At 42.7% G+C, this 15,771-nt stretch overlaps 1 protein-coding gene across 3 annotated transcripts in view; it reads left to right on the forward strand.

The window, feature by feature from the left end:
• The first annotated feature begins 1,025 nt into the window (after window positions 1-1,025).
• The window catches only part of DLGAP5 (DLG associated protein 5), a 40,607-nt gene continuing 25,861 nt past the window's right edge, over window positions 1,026-15,771 (forward strand). Inside the window, exons 1-7 of one of the 3 annotated variants that reach the window (XM_051822889.3) lie at window positions 1,026-1,221; window positions 2,867-3,105; window positions 7,528-7,721; window positions 10,490-10,552; window positions 12,049-12,133; window positions 12,232-12,351; window positions 14,553-14,623. In XM_051822889.3, coding sequence (XP_051678849.2) covers window positions 2,868-3,105; window positions 7,528-7,721; window positions 10,490-10,552; window positions 12,049-12,133; window positions 12,232-12,351; window positions 14,553-14,623 — 771 coding nt within the window. In that variant the 5' untranslated portion in view covers window positions 1,026-1,221; window position 2,867. Of the gene's footprint in view, window positions 1,222-1,246; window positions 1,367-2,866; window positions 3,106-7,527; window positions 7,722-10,489; window positions 10,553-12,048; window positions 12,134-12,231; window positions 12,352-14,552; window positions 14,624-15,771 lie in introns of those variants that run through there. The other 2 variants (XM_051822897.3, XM_089309685.1) reach the window with 2 other exon arrangements.

Genomic DNA, 15,771 nt, shown 5'->3' on the forward strand with positions numbered 1-15,771 from the left:
CCCCGATGTGGAAGCCACCCAAATGTCCATTAGTATGTGAATGAATATTCAATGAGAATACTTCTCAATAAAAACTGCCGAGTTAATCCCAAATACATTATGCTGAGAGGGAAGGCAGTCCCTACTACCTTCATGCTTTTAGATAGAGAATTTTTATTTAAAATATTTATTTGTGCGACTGCACCTCTTCGCTCCCCCAAACGCTCAAGCCAGAGCCAGGGAACTCCATCCGGGTCTCTCCAGTGGGTGTCAGGGACCCCACTACTTGAGGCACCGCCGATGCCTCCCAGGGTGCGCATTGGCAGAAAGCTGGATTGGAGGAGCTGGGGTTCGAACATGGGATGCAGGGGTCGCAGCCCCTAGACCGATGGCCACCCCACTGCCCTCACCGTTATGGTGACAAAGTCGGGAGTGGTGGCGGCAGCGCGGGCAAGCGGACCGGACCGGGAGTGCGGGCGCTTCGCCGGCAGAGGACACACCCTGAGGACGTGCTGGGGACACGGCTGCACCTCGATCAAAACTCGTACAATGGTCCACACACACACACACACACACACGATGTTTTTCACTGAAGCTTTTCTGCTTCCACAAAAAAACTGACAAGAAAAAAAGGCGCGCCGGCGACGCTGACTGGCAGGCAGGCGAACTCTGCTGGGGTAAGCCTAGACCATTTAGCAGTCCAACAAGCTCGGCCGCATTTTTGAGAGTAAACAGGGACTTCAAAAAGCCCTGCAAATGCTGGACCCGGGAGGCGGCGGGCCCCACGTCCCTTCCGGTAGAACCCGCGCGTCGCCGCGCGCCTCAGCGGCGGATTCCCACAGTCCGCACCCAGCGCGGCCTCACCTCGAGCCGCTCGGAGCCCCGCCACCGCACCCGCCGCCCAGCCTCAGAGCCTCCCCACTTCCCGCCCCGCTTCGGCCCGCGCCGCGGCCCCACCTATTGCTCCCCTCACTCCCATCCTTGGAACCGTCCCTTTAGCTGTCAATCAATTCAAACATCTCACGGTGCGAACCAATCGCAAGCCTCTGTGAGGGGAAGGGGCGGGCGCCTTTCCCGGAAGTACTGGTTAAAGTCCCTCCAATCAGAAGCTCGGTGCGGGAAGTTTGAATTTTGCCGAGGCTCGGATAGGAAGGTGTTCCTGCTTCAGGGAAGACCGAAGTCGTGCAGGCCGAGTGGGTCCCTTTTCCTCTGGCGGAGGCTTCACACGAGAAGGGCCATCAGGTCAGTGAGTACTGTGGGGCTGAGGTGGGGACGACGCTCGCCGGCTTCCGGTGAGTTCTAGAAGGGTCCGAGGACGCTCGCGCGAAGGCCCCCAGAGGACGGCGGTACCTGGCGCGCCGGATGACGTGATCCCGGCATAGTGAATGTTTGTTGCCTGGGTGGCGTCATTGGCCTCTGGGGTGGTGGGGCAGGTCTTCCCCGCGCGGGGTCTTCAGCGTCCCGGATCCCGGTGTTCCGTCCAGTCGCCCTGCCGGGTCCTGTGACGGCTGACAGGGTCCCGGCGGAGACCCCGCCGGCAGGCAGGACTAACGCCTTCTGGACTTTGGGGCTGCAGCCGCTCCGACAGCCTCAGACGCGCGTGGGGAGCCCGGCTGCCTGGCTTGCGGCCGCCGCCTGGAAGTCATGCGAATGCGGGTGGTTAATTTCCTTCAGCTGGGCCAGGGCGGTGATGGGAACTGCCTTTAGGGTTGTTGTGATGAGTGTGCCTGTATTCCCTCCCTCCGTGTCTCCGTCTTCTCTTGCTATGGGTAGTGCTTTTCTGTGTTTTAAGATAATACGTGCCTTGTAGGTTTTTTTTTTTTTTTAATATTTAGCGAATTAGTACTTGCACAAGGAGACAAATCATAGACTTCGTTTTTTCTTTAAAGTAGTAGAAAATTCTTGATGAAAAACACGGTCCATTATCACTTCTCCTGGGTTCTTAAGAATGTTATTAAGCATCCCACTCAGATTCTCATTTCTTATACTCTGTTGATGCTTACAGTAATGTTAAATTGTAACTTAATTGCATTTCTTGTGCCAGTTTTTCTTTTACTTGAGGTTTTCCAGTGGGCTTTGGCTAATTTTGTTGAAAAATATAGTGTGCCTGTGATACTGTTGAATACAGTATCAGCATTGCATTGAATTAGTCACCCACTGCAGAGCCGATTGATTGCTTGCTTTGGGGGGGACCCTCCCTACTTTGAGTGTGGAACAATATGGAGAATCAGCCCTCTTTGTCCAGTTTAGCTTGGTAGTGCTCTATACCAGCACATAGGTGACCCCTCCAACTCTCCTCTTTTCTTTAACCTTCTCAGTTGGGCCCACTGTCTGTTAGAACTCATGACATCATGTTTAGTGTCCTTCTCCCTTGTTTTGTTTGAGTATGTTCTCAAGGATCTTTCTAAGAAAAGATATGTGCCGAGTAAACAATATGATTTCTTGTATGGATGAAGACAGTAGGACAAACTAATGGAATTATCCTTCTGTATCACCATGGAAATTTTTTTCCTGAAAATATTTCTCTTTTTTTAATCTTAAATATCCAGTTGTCTGTCTATGCATGTCTTATAGGCATCTCATATAGTGTTTTTTTTTTGTTTTTTTTTTTTTTTCCCTGAGAAATGTTAGGCTGCCTACATTCATCCCAGGGGAAGGTTATGGAAACTTTTGTATACAAACCTAACATTTCCTTTCCCTCTTCCCAGTTGCACTTTGTACTCTTCTTTCTGCAGTGCGTTCTGCGGTAAGCCCAGAGCTGCTTGTCTGAATTTTTATTTCAGGAGGCTCTCAGGTGGGACAGGATTTGAACTGGACTCTTTAATTTTTTTAAATAATAAAATGAAAATTCATGTAAGTTGGCTTCTATTTCCCTTTTCCCTGACAGGATGTCTTCGTCACATTTTGCCATTCGACACAGAAAAGATTTAAGCACTGAAATGATTAGAACTAAAATTGCTCATAGGAAATCACTGTCTCAGAAAGAAAACAGACATAAGGAATACGAACGAAATCGACATTTTGGTTTGAAAGATGTCAACATTCCAAACTGGGAAGGTAGAATTCTCGTTGAATTAGATGAGTCATCTCAAGCGCTTGTTCCAGAAAAGGCCAGTGCCAAGCCAAGTAAGTAAAGGTCTGTTGTGATTTTCAGTACTTTGAGGAGTGGAGTAAGCGTGGTTTAATGCCTGTGAGTAAAAGCAAAACGAAAACAAATCCTGGCCAGATGAATGAGGTTTTGAAATGTCATTGTAACTTGATATCCTCTACAACTAAATATATAGTCAACCCTCCATTTCTGAGACCTTTCTCCCAGAGAAGGGTTTTTGTTTCTGTATAGTCAACGAACCGTGGATTGAAAATGTTAAAATAGAATTGCATCATTATTGAACATGTACAGATTTTTTTTCTTGTCATTCTCTAAACAGTACAACTGTAGCATAGCATTTACATTGTCCTAGGTTCATAAGTAATCTAGAGGTGATTTAAAGTATATAGGAAAATGTATATAGGTTACAGGCAAATATTATGCCATTTTCTATCCATTGGAGCCTTGGAACAATCCCTTATGGAAGCTGAGAGATCACTGGACAGTTTATTTAAGAGAAGGGCTGTGAAGGTCCCTAGCTAGATTGTGGAGTGTTGTGGAGTATTGTAGACTTCATCATTTATACTGTCTTACAGTAATTGTAAAGTTCTTCTGGGAGTTTGGGTAAGATAAGTGTTGAAAGATAAATTGATAAGAAACAAAATAGAATGATTAAAGAACCCATGAGGAAGAATACTTTGCCAGTGGAAATTAGAGAAAAGTAGAAAGAATTCATATTCACAGTTTGTCCAAAAGGATTTAGGGCCATTAGGAAGGAAACTATCAACTAAAGAAAAGAATCAACTTAGAAAAAGATACAGATAGCATCTCAAAAGGCAAAGGATGGAAGTTTCTTAGACAGAAATGAGGTGTTAAGTTAATTGTTCACAGCTTTAGTTTTTATCATTTCCTAGGATCAGTGTAAAACGTGACACACGTAAGATTCTAAATGTCTTCAAGCTAAATGACTACGTCAAAAATGGGATTGGACTGAAAAAAGCCAGATTTGTCATTTTTGTGATTCTGGGAAAAGAAAGAATCAGACAAAAGTGTGTTTTTGTTTTTGCCTCTACTCTTGTCCTCTCAAATCTAACCATGTCAGTATGCTATTAAAATATCCCTTATGTCCTGCCTACAAAAGATGAGATGGAAGTGGGCCTACTATGTTCCATAGAAGACAAGTAGGTAACCAGGGCTAGAGAAGAATGAGTCAAGATAGGAAGCTAAATCCTAGACAGCCCTGGGGACCATCATTTCAATGACATTGGCTTTTTCTTTTTTTTAAAGATTGATTTATTTATTTGAAAAACAGAGTTACAGAAAGGCAGAGGCAGAGAGAGAAGTCTTCTATCTGATGGTTCACTCTGCAAATGGCCATAATGGCCGGAGCTACACCTATCCGAAGCCAGGAGCCAGGAACTTCTTTGGGTCTCCCACACAGGCTCAGGGACCCAAGGACTTGGGCCATCTTACGTTGCCCTCCCAGGCCATAGCAGAGTGCTGGACTGGAAGCGGAATAGCTGGGACTCGAACTGGTGCCCATATGGGATGCCGGCATTGCAGGTGGTGGCTTTACCTGATACCAGCCCCAGGATGTTGGCTTTTATGCTGAAGGAAAGGAGATGCCATTAATGGATTAATGGATGTTTATGTAATCTGATTTGTGTTTTAAAAAGATTGCTTAAACTGCTATGTTGAGAGCAGATTATAGGATGGGGAGCATGACTACAGGGAGACTAGTTAGAAAGGAGATGTTTTAGAGGTACCTGCTATTGTACATAGGGATGAAATCTTGAGAGGAGAACTTTTGAAAACAGCAGAACGTTCATAATTGCTGAATCTGAATCTAGGTGGTAGGTATCTGGGGTTTAATTCTACTTGTGGGTTTATATATTTTTCATAATTTTGAGTTAAGGAGACAATGTAAGGAGAACTGGGAATAGAGATAGATAATTTTCTTGATAATTATTGCCATAAATGACTAGAAAACAAGGCAAGTAGCTCAGTAAAGATGTGTATTGGGATAAATTATTACATGTTTCTGATTTTTTTAAAATTTAAAAAAAAATTTTATTTTTTAATGGAGTTACAGAAAAGGAGAGACAGAGAGAAAGGTCTTCTATCCACTGGTTCAATTCCCAAATGGTTGCATTGGCAGAAGTTGGGCCAATTGGGAGCCAGGAGCTTCCTCTGGGTCTCATGCAGGTGCAGGGGCCCAAGCACTTGGACCATTTTCTACTGCTTTCCCAGACCATAGAAGAGAACTGGATTAGAAGAGGAGCAGCTGGCACATGAACTGGTGCCCATAGGGGATGCCTGTGCCATGGGCAGAGGCTTAGCTATTGCACCATAGCATTTAAGATTTATTTATTTGAAAGGTAGATTGACACAGAGAGAGAGAGAGAGATCTCATCTGCTAATTCACTCCCAAAATGACTGCAATGGCTAGGACTGAGCCAGGCTGAAGCCAGGAGCCAGGGGCTTCCTCCAGGTCTCCCACATTGGTAGCAGGGGCTCAAGCACTTGGGCCATCTTTTGTGCTTTCCCAGGCCATTAGCAGAGAGCTGGATCAGAAGTGGTGCTGCTGGGACATGAACTTGTGCCCATATGGGATGCTGGCAGCGAAGGTGGGAGCTTAACCATCTGCCCCATCTCCCTGTTTATGTTTTCTTGATGACAGCAATCGTGTAGCAAAGCAAATAATAGGTGAAAAGGTTCTTGAACAGGTGAGAATGGATGGAGCACATCTATTATAATAAATAACCTCCGGAGTTGTACTGGTTACTACTAAGCTTAGAAACTTAAAAAAAAATGTTTATTGTTTCACACAAATTTTGTGGGTCAGGAATTTGGATGAGGCTTAGTTGGATGGTTCTGAAGGTAGCAGTCATGATGTTTTCTATGGTTGCATCTGAAGGCTTCACTTAGTCTGGAAAGTCTGCTTCCAGGATGGCTGATTCACATAACCAGCAAGATACTGCTGGCTTTTGGCTGGAAACCTAAATTCTTTGTCATGTGAACATCTAGAGCTGCTAGAAGTCTCCTTAAGGCTCTCCATGGCCACTGACTTCCCCCAGAGTGAATCATCTGAGAGAGGCAGACTCCACCCTATCTGAGAAATCATACTCTTTCATTTCTATGTTCTTTTTAGTTGCACAAGTCAAGTCTGTTAGGTGTGGGAGCGGAGCGGGCATGACTGCCAGGACAAGGGCATGACTGCCAGAGGGGGTGATCCCCAGAGGTCAGCATGGAGGCTGGCTGACATGCAAGTTAACTGGTTTAGAAGTGAAGTAATGGAGCTGGTGTTGCAGTACTGTGGGTCAAGCTGCCACTTGTGACACTGGCAGCTCATATTGGAGTGACAGTTTGAGACTAGCTGCTGTGCTTCTGATCCAGCTTCCTTCCAATGCACCTCACAAGGATATGGGTGATGGTCCAAGTACTTGAGCCTCTGCCATCCAAGTTGGAGACCTTGATGAAATTCCTGGCTCCTGGCTTCACCTTGGCTCAGCCTTGGTGGTTATGACCATTTGGAGAATGAACTATCAGAGGGAAGGTCTCTCTTTCTGCCTTTCAAATAAATCTCTTTTTTATTTTTTTTAAGATTTATTTATTTATTTGAAAGGCCGAGTTACAGAAATAGAGAGAGACAGAGAGAGGTATTCCATCTGCTGGTTCATTCCCTAGATGGTCACAAAGGCCAGAGCTAGGCCTGTCAGAAGCCAGGAGCTTCTCCTGGGTCTCCCACATGGGTGCAGGGGCCTAAGGACTTGGACCATCCTCTACTACTTTCCCAGGCACATTAGCAGGGAGTGGATTGGAAATGGAGCAGCTGAGATTGAACCATGCCAGTATGGGATACCTGTGCCACAGGCAGCAGTTTTACCTGCCAACCATGGCAATGGCCCCAATAAATCTCTTAAAAAGTAAAAATAATAGTGAAATAATACATGGTAAGCAGTTAGTTAATATTTCAACAAGTTATGAGAAAAGGAATAGAAACTTTTTAAAATTACAGATTGAAATAAACATGTTTAGAGTGCTAAGGAATTGTTGCTAAAATTATTATTGTTTAAGATTTTATGTATGTAATTGAGAGGTAGAGTTATAGAGAGAGAGACAGAAAGGTCTTCCATGCACTGGTTCACTCCCCAAATGGCCACAATGACCAGAGCTGGACCAATTCAAAACCAGGAGCTAGGAGCTTCTTCCAGGTTCCCCATGTAGGTGCAGGGGCCCAAGCACTCGGTCCATCTTCCGCTGCTTTCCCAGGCCACAGCAGAGAGCTGGATTGGAAGAGGAGCAGCCACAACAAGAGCCTTCTACACCACAGCACTGGCCCCTGCTAAAATTATTTCTTAACAGCAGCTGAAGTTTGACACAAATGATTTTTTTAGACATTTACACAACTCTTTATGTGAAATGTCTTATATACTGTATTGTGGTTTTTTCCTTTTTAGGATCAATGAAGACTGTCCTAGGAGATCAACGAAAACAAATGCTCCAGAAATACAAAGAAGAAAAACAGCTTCAAAAATTGAAAGAGCAGAGAGAGAAAGCTAAACGAGGAGTATTTAAAGTGGGTCTTTATAGACCTGATAAGCCTGGTTTTCTTTCATCAAACCAGAATGTTATGAAAGCTGAGTCAAAAAAGGTAAATTTAGTATCTTAATTTGATATAAAGGAATTGTTCCTTTTTTCTGGAATTTTCCTTAAAAGATTAAAATAACTGCTGCTTCTTAGTCCCTTTAGGCACTTAATAGTTGATAGGTAATTTAGAAGGATGAAAATCAGGTCTTTAGAAAGTGCTATAGGTAAGGTAGGATAGGATTAAAATAGGAGGGTAGTGATAGACTTACTGCTGTGTCAGAGGATTTGACATTTATCCTGTAGGTTAGAAAGAGTTGAGGGAGGTATATATGTAAAATAGTACCATTATCAGATTAATAATTCAAGAAGATTACCCTAGCCTTAAAGATTATAATCCAGAAAAGGAAGCATTTATAGATCAGAAGACCAAAATTGTGAGACTGTTAGGGTAGATTAGGTGAACCAGGATAAGTGGACAGTGTCAGTGGTTTTAAAAAGGAAGAAATCTATATAGCACATGGTAAGAGATACATTTGGTAGGACTGGTAACCAACAGGATGGTGAGGGGTAATGGAAATTAAGTCAGAAATGAGGTGATTCTGAAATTTTCTTGCACCCAGATAAACCTACATTTAAATTCATTTTGTTCATAAACTTCTGAATGTACTCTCAAGTAAGGCTTTCCTGATATGAATAAGAGTTGAATTATGCACAGGCCCAAAGTATTGCCTACTTTTCTGGGTCTCATGAATCATTGATTCACTTGATGATCTTTGATTATTTACTTTGCAAATGACCTTAGGATAATTTTGAAGAGACCAAAACTAACAATATAGTTCAAGGACAGAAAGATATAAAAATATTCTACATATAATAGAGAAGGGAGGATGGTTTCTGTTTGGAGGAACAACAAGGACGGCCTCGATTTAGACTGCCTTCTCAAGAATATGTAGAATGCCAATCATTGTTCCAAACTATAAACAGCTATTTAAAAAGTGTTCTACAAATGGGGGAAAACAGGCATGATTGTGTTAAATAACAAGATTCGCTAAAGATTGTTATTCTTTATTTTGCTTACCTTGTATACTCTAAGGTAAAGCCTGGTTTTGTTAGCACTGGCTTTTCACAGATTTGGATAAGAAATTGATTTCTGATCTAGAGAAGTCTGTTATGGTTAAGAGATTTTTACAAAGTGAATAAATATCTTACCACTTTTTCGTCAGTATTTTGCAGAATTTTTTCCACATTTTGTGATGATGTCAGTTTTCTTACTGATAGTAGACAAGTACTTAATCATGAGATTTGAAATAAAATTGTTAAAAATAGGAAAGTAAGCCATAATTGCCTTTTTATTAAAAAAATAATTTGCTCATCTACCCTATTTTGCCTACCTAATTAATGAGAATCTAATACCTGAAAACATAGTTTGAAATTTGTTCTCACCAAAAAGTATTTTGAAGCTATTAATATTTTTTGAAGATTAGGTTATATATTTGAAAGAGTTACAGAGAGAAAGATCTTCCATCTGTTGTTTTGCTCCCCAGATGATCGCAACAGCCAGGACTGAGACAATTTGTAGCCAGGAGCCAAGAGTTTCTTCCAGGTCTCCCATGTGGGTAGCCGGGTCCCAAACACTAGCACCATCTTCCGCTGCTTTTCCTATGCCATTAGGAAGGAGCGAGATCAGAAGTGGAACAGCCAGGGCACAAAGAAGCTCCCATATGGGATACTGGCATTGCAGGTGGCAGCTTTACCCACTATGCCACAAGCTGTTAGTTTTTTAAAAATACAGGCCGGCGCCGCGGCTCACTAGGCTAATCCTCCGCCTTGCGGCGCCGGATTCTGTCCCGGTTGCCCCACTTCCAGGCCAGCTCTCTGCTGTGGCCAGGGAGTGCAGTGGAGGATGACCCAAGTGCTTGGGCCCTGCACCCCATGGGAGACCAGGATAAGTACCTGGCTCCTGCCATCGGATCAGCGCAGTGCGCCAGCCACAGCAGCCATTGGCAGGTGAACCAACGGCAAAGGAAGACCTTTCTCACTGTCCACTCTGCCTGTCAAAAACAAAAAAACAAAAAACAAAAACAAAAACGTATTTCTGAAAGGCAGAGCAACAGAGGGAGGGAGAAACAGAGAGGTGTCTTCCATTCACTGGTTCGCTCTTGATGGCCACAAGAGCCGAATCTAAGCCAGGCCAAAGCCCAGAAATCCATCTGGTCTCCCATAAAGGCGGCTTGGGGCCATTTTGAAGCTATTAATTTAAACTTATTAATTAAACTAATTAATAAATTAATATTAATTTAAACTTATTAATTATTAATTTAAACTTAATTTGAAGTAAGTGAAAGCCAAACAAAATAGCAATTTAAGTAAGCAAGTATTTTCTTGCCATAAATGATTAAGGATAAAGTCTAACTTTAAAATTGGAACTTAGGGCTGGGATTGTGGCACAGCAGGTAGAATTGCCTGTGAATCCAGCATCCCATATGGGTTCCCGTTCTGACTGCTCCACTTCTGATCCAGCTCCCTGCTGGTGGACCTGGGAAGGCAACTGAAGATGGCCCAGATTCTCTTCTCAGGCCTCTGTACCCACATGGGAGACTCACATGGAGTTCCTGGCTCCTGACTTTGGCTTGGCCCTGCCCCATCATTGTGGTCATCTGGGAAATGAATCAGCAGATAGAAGATCTCTCTCTCTCTCTCTCTGTATAACTGCCTTACTTTGAGTAAATAAGTAAAATGAAAATAAAATGAGAACTTTATTTCATAATGAGACATGGAGTTAAACCTTTGGCAGTTATTTTTTAAACTTTGTCTTCTTTTGACTGTTTTAAGGCTATTCCATCTTCTATGCGGATTACGAGGTCAAAGGCAAAAGACCAAGCAGAGCAGACTAAGGTATAGTTGATAATAATTGTTATTAAAATGATAAATTTTTTTCTCAGGGTAAGTAAGTTCACTTTTTTTTTCTCTCTTTTTTTTTGTTTGTTTTTTTTTTCTCTTTTTTTTTGTTTGCTTTTCTTTCTTTTTTTCTTTTTTCGTATTTTTGTTTGTTTAAAGTAAGTTCACTTTTAATCTAATGTCAGCTTCAAACATAGTAACCAATTTACTAGATTGAACGGGCACCAAAATCATTGTTAACTTTCACTTAAAATATTCTTTTTGTCTAAATGTACTTTATGAGATCCATACCAAACTTTGTCTTTGTGTCACACTCTTTGTTTACTGGGTTCCTATTAGCATTCCAAGTTACCTGCATGAAATACATGTGGGGTGGATTTTATAAACCTTTGGGTCTTCAAAGTACTGCTAATAGAGTTTTGAAGAGTGTTACTAAAAATGAAGCGGCCAAGAAGGGAAATAGTATTAGTTTGAGATATTAGCATTTTATAAATTCTAGAATTCTAGAAAAAGGGGTTTAAGAAATTTGTATGAGGCCAGCACTGCGGCTCAATAGGCTAATCCTTCACCTAGCGGCGCTGGCACACTGGGTTCTAGTCCCGGTTGGGGCGCCGGATTCTGTCCCGGTTGCCCCTCTTCCAGGCCAGCTCTTTGCTGTGGCCTGGGAAGGCAGTGGAGGATGGCCCAAGTGCTTGGGCCCTGCACCCCATGGGAGACCAGGAGAAGTACCTAGCTCCTGCCTTTGGATCAGTGCGGTGCGGCGGCCATTGGAGGGTGAACCAATGGCAAAAGGAAGACCTTTCTCTCTGTCTCTCTCTCTCTCACTGTCCACTCTGCCTATCAAAAAAAAAAAAAAAAAAAGAAAGAAAGAAATTTGTATGAGAGATCTTCAAAAATTCATGGAAAATGTGTATTATGAAGAAACTACAAATTTCAAAGAAATTATTTGTTCTGTAATAAACTTATCTTTCAAAATTTACATTTATTGATTTGAAAGGCAGTTACAGAGAGGCTGAGAGAGAGAGGGAAGTCTTCCATTCGCTGGTTTACTCCCCAGTTGGCCGCAGTGGTTGGAGCTGTGCCAATCCAAAGGCAGGTGACAGGAACTTCTTCCCCGTCTCCCATGTGGTTGCAGGGGCCCAAGCATTTGGGCCATCTGCTGCTTTTCCAGGTCATAGCAGAGAGTTGGATTGGAAGTGGAGCAGCCAGGACCCAAACCAGCACCCAAATGCGATGCCAGCACTGCAGGCGGCAGCCTTTCCCGCTATGCCACAGCGCCAGTCCCTAAACTTACCTTTCACTCTCATTTTCCATGAACTTTTTGAAGTACCCTTGTATAATAGAAAGCTTGTTTATTTATCTCATTTGGGTTTATATATTTTTTGTGTGGTTATTCATAATTGTCAGAATTCAGATGTGAGGTCAGTTTACAAATTTTAAAATCTTTGATTAATTGTATAACTAAATCACATGGTGCCTAATTTCTTAATTAGGTTAATAATGGGAATATTGTTCAAGTAATCCGACCTGGTCAAAAGCAAACTTCTGAAAACAAAATGTTGGACAAAGAGAGAACAGGTAAGAATAATAGCAGTTATTGTAAAATCTTATGTTACCGTAGCAGTCATTTAACAATTACAAAGAACTTTTGAATTTATTGGTTTTTTCCCCTATAGTTGTGCAACCTGCAGTGCCGACATCAGTGAGAATGACTAGATCAGCTACTCAAGCAGCAAAGCAGGTTGCCAGAACTGTCTCTTCTACCACAAGAAAGCCAGGTGCAAGAGCTGCTAATGGTAAGAACTGTTGTCTGATCAGTGACTGCATTAGGACATTCAGTCCTTGAGACTTTATGTTCGGTTTTTAAAAATCAGCATGAACTTCTTAGAGAGGAAAACATGGAAGATTCTAATTCCTAAAAGTAAGTTCTGTGCCCTGGCATCCAGGTGGCATGCAGTGAGTACTCAGATGATGGAGACCAGAATTCATATAAGCATTGTTTCAATTATTGTATTTGCAGCAATACAACATAGGCACTAAAAATGTAGAACATTTGGTTTCATGGCTTATGATAGATTAAAAGAAAAATGGTCAAAATCTGAACAGTAGGATCACATTTCTTTTTTTTTTTTTCTTTTTAAAAATTGACATTATTTATTTGAAAGAGTTGCAGAGAGAGGTCTTCTATCCTCTGGTTGCCTCCCTAAATGGCCATAACAGCTAGAGCTGAGCTGATCCAAAGCTGGGAATTGGGAGCTTCCTCTAGGTCTCCCACATGGGTGCAGGGCCCAGGCACTTAGGCCATCCTCCACTGTTTTTCCCAAGAACATTAGTTGTGAACTGGATCAGAAGTGGAGTAGCCAGGACTGGAACTGGCGCCCATATGTGAAGCCGGTGCAGCAAGCTGGGGCTTTTTTTTTTTTTTTTTTTTTTTGACAGGCAGAGTGGACAGTGAGAGAGAGACAGAGAGAGAAAGGTCTTCCTTTGCCGTTGGTTCACCCTCCAATGGCCGCCGCAGCTGGTGCACCGCGCTGATCCAAAGGCAGGAGCCAGGTACTTCTCCTGGTCTCCAATGGGGTGCAGGGCCCAAGCACTTGGGCCATCCTCCACTGCACTCCCTGGCCACAGCAGAGAGCTGGCCTGGGAGAGGGGCAACCGGGACAGAATCCGGCGCCCCGACCGGGACTAGAACCGGGTGTGCCGGCGCCGCAGGGTGGAGGATTAACCTATTGAGGCGCGGCACCGGCCTAAGCTGGGGCTTTAACACATTGTACCACAGCGCCAGCCCCAGGATCACATTTCTAAAAGTATTATGTAAATATGTAGACATAGGAAGAGACTGAAAAACATACCATATATGTGTTTATGTGTGTGTATATATATATGTAAAATATATATTCTGGTTATTTTGTTTGTGCTTTTTTGTATTGTGCTAATTGTGTATAATAAATATGTATTTCATATTAAAAGAAAAAAAGTAAAACACATTCATTTTGTTTTGGAAATGGACAGGCTGTACCTAGGCAGCAAATTTTATTTTCTTTTTTTAAAAAAATTTATTATTATTATTTATTTAACGAGTAGAGATATAGATATAGAAAGAGAGAAAGGTCTTCCTTCCATTGGTTCACCCCCCAAATGGCCGATCCGAAGCCAGGAGCCAGGTGCTTCTTCCTGGTCTCGTGCGGGTGTCGGGGCCCAAGCACTCGGGCCATCCTTCACTGCCATACTGGGCCACAGCAGAGAACTGGACTGGAAGAGGAGCAACCGGGACTAGAACCTGGCACCCATATGGGATGCCGGCGCTGCAGGCAGGGATTAACCAAGTGAGCCATGGCGCTGGCCCCTTTATTTTCTTTTTTTAAAGATTTAATTTTATTTTAAAAGCAGATTTAATTTTATTTTAAAAGTTAGAGGAAGACAGAGGGATCTTCCATCTGCTGGTTCACTCCCCAAATGACCACAATGGCCAGAACTGGACTATACCAAAGCCAGCTGCCTGGAGCTTCTTCCAGGTCTCCCACATGGGTTCAGGAGCCCAAGCTGCTTTCCCAGGCACATTAGCAGTGAGCTGGATTGAAAATGGAGCAGCCAGGAATCAAACTGGCACCCATGTGGGATGCTTATGTCACAGGCGGTGGCTTAACCAGCTAAACCACAGCATTGGCCCCTAATTTTTTTTTAATTTATTTACTTGAAAGAGTCAGAGAAAGAGAGACACAGAGAGATCTTCTGTCTGCTGGTTCACTCGCTACATAGCTGCAACACCCAGGGCTGAGCCATGTTGAAGCCAGGAGTTCTCTGGGTCTTCCACATGGATGGCAGGGCCCAAGAACTTGGGCCATCTTCTGCCGCTTTCTTAGGCACATTAGCAGGGAGCTGGATTGGAAGTGGAGTAGCCAGGCCTCAAACCAACACCCTTTTTTTTTCCTTTACAATTACTGAGTACTTTTAATGTAATGTTTCCCGCTGGAGATTTACTTCACTTTCATTTTAGATAATGAACCAGAAAGAAAGGCACCAAGTAAAGGAAGACCTGCTAAAAATACAGAACCACATCCTGACAAGGTAGAGTATGAACATCTGTTTATTTCTAGATACTTTGAGAATCTCATCACTTCCTTTAAAAGTTAAAATTAAGCATACAGATCTCCTTCAAGTGGTTAGCCCTACATGTCTGTTAAAACCTTTTGAACCACACAGAAGCATCAAAACTATTTACTATTGTCATTGTTTTGTTTTGTTTTGTTTTTAAGATTTATTTGAAAGAGTTATGCAGAGAGAGGAAAGAGAAAGAGAGAGATCTTCCATCTGTTGGTTCACTCTCCACATGGTTGCAACGGCCTTGGTTGGCCAAGGGCAAAGCCAGGAGTTCTTCTGAGTCTTCCACATGGGTGACAGGGGCCCCAGGACTTGGGCCATCTGCTGCTTTCTTAGGCACATTAGCAGGCAGCTGGATTCAAAGTGGAGTGGCCAGGACTCAAACCGATGCCCATGTAGGATGCCAGCGTTACAGGCAGCAGCTTCTCCCACTATGCCACAATGCTGGCCCCTGTCACTGTTGTTCTTTGGATGACTTATTCCCAGAGCTTTATAAATAGAGAAGGTGTAATATGGTTAACTGAAATAAGATGGAGAAAAATATAAAGGACAGCTGAAAAAAGTTGTTATGTGGGAATTAGCTAAGAGATAGGGTGGTGTATGGTAAAATATGTTGATATTGGAGTAAATTAGACTTGGGTTTGAACGTTGCTTATAATTAGCTGCATAACTGCTAACAAGGTATGCAATTCCGGTTTGTTTCCCCAGCTCTAACATAGAATACCAATACAGAATAGTGTAAGAATTAAATCAACTACCATCCCAGATAGCATCTAGTATGAAGTCTAAAATAAGGTCCTCAAAAAAGAAGTATTTTTCTGAAGACCTGCTCCCTTGGTCTGCAATGCTACAATTCCTTATCCTTAAAAAGAAATGATGCCAAATTAGATAACATGGATGGCAGGGCCCAAGAACATTTAAGCTTCGTCTGGTCACTGTGTGATGTGATCAGAAGCTTGAAATACAACGCTTCTCAGTTCTAGTACTGCTGTGTGTTGGAGATATGAAGTGGTGTTTGATACTGTTAGAGACATTATTGAAAGATTTAATTAGGTGTAATAAAAAGATTTGCTACAGCCTGATAATGGTGCAAAAAGAGAAAAAAGAAAAGAAAT

The sequence above is a fragment of the Oryctolagus cuniculus genome, chromosome 12 (genome assembly GCF_051225735.1).
Source record: "Oryctolagus cuniculus isolate XC-2025 breed Fujian yellow rabbit chromosome 12, ASM5122573v1, whole genome shotgun sequence".
NCBI classification, from domain to species: Eukaryota; Metazoa; Chordata; class Mammalia; order Lagomorpha; family Leporidae; genus Oryctolagus; species Oryctolagus cuniculus.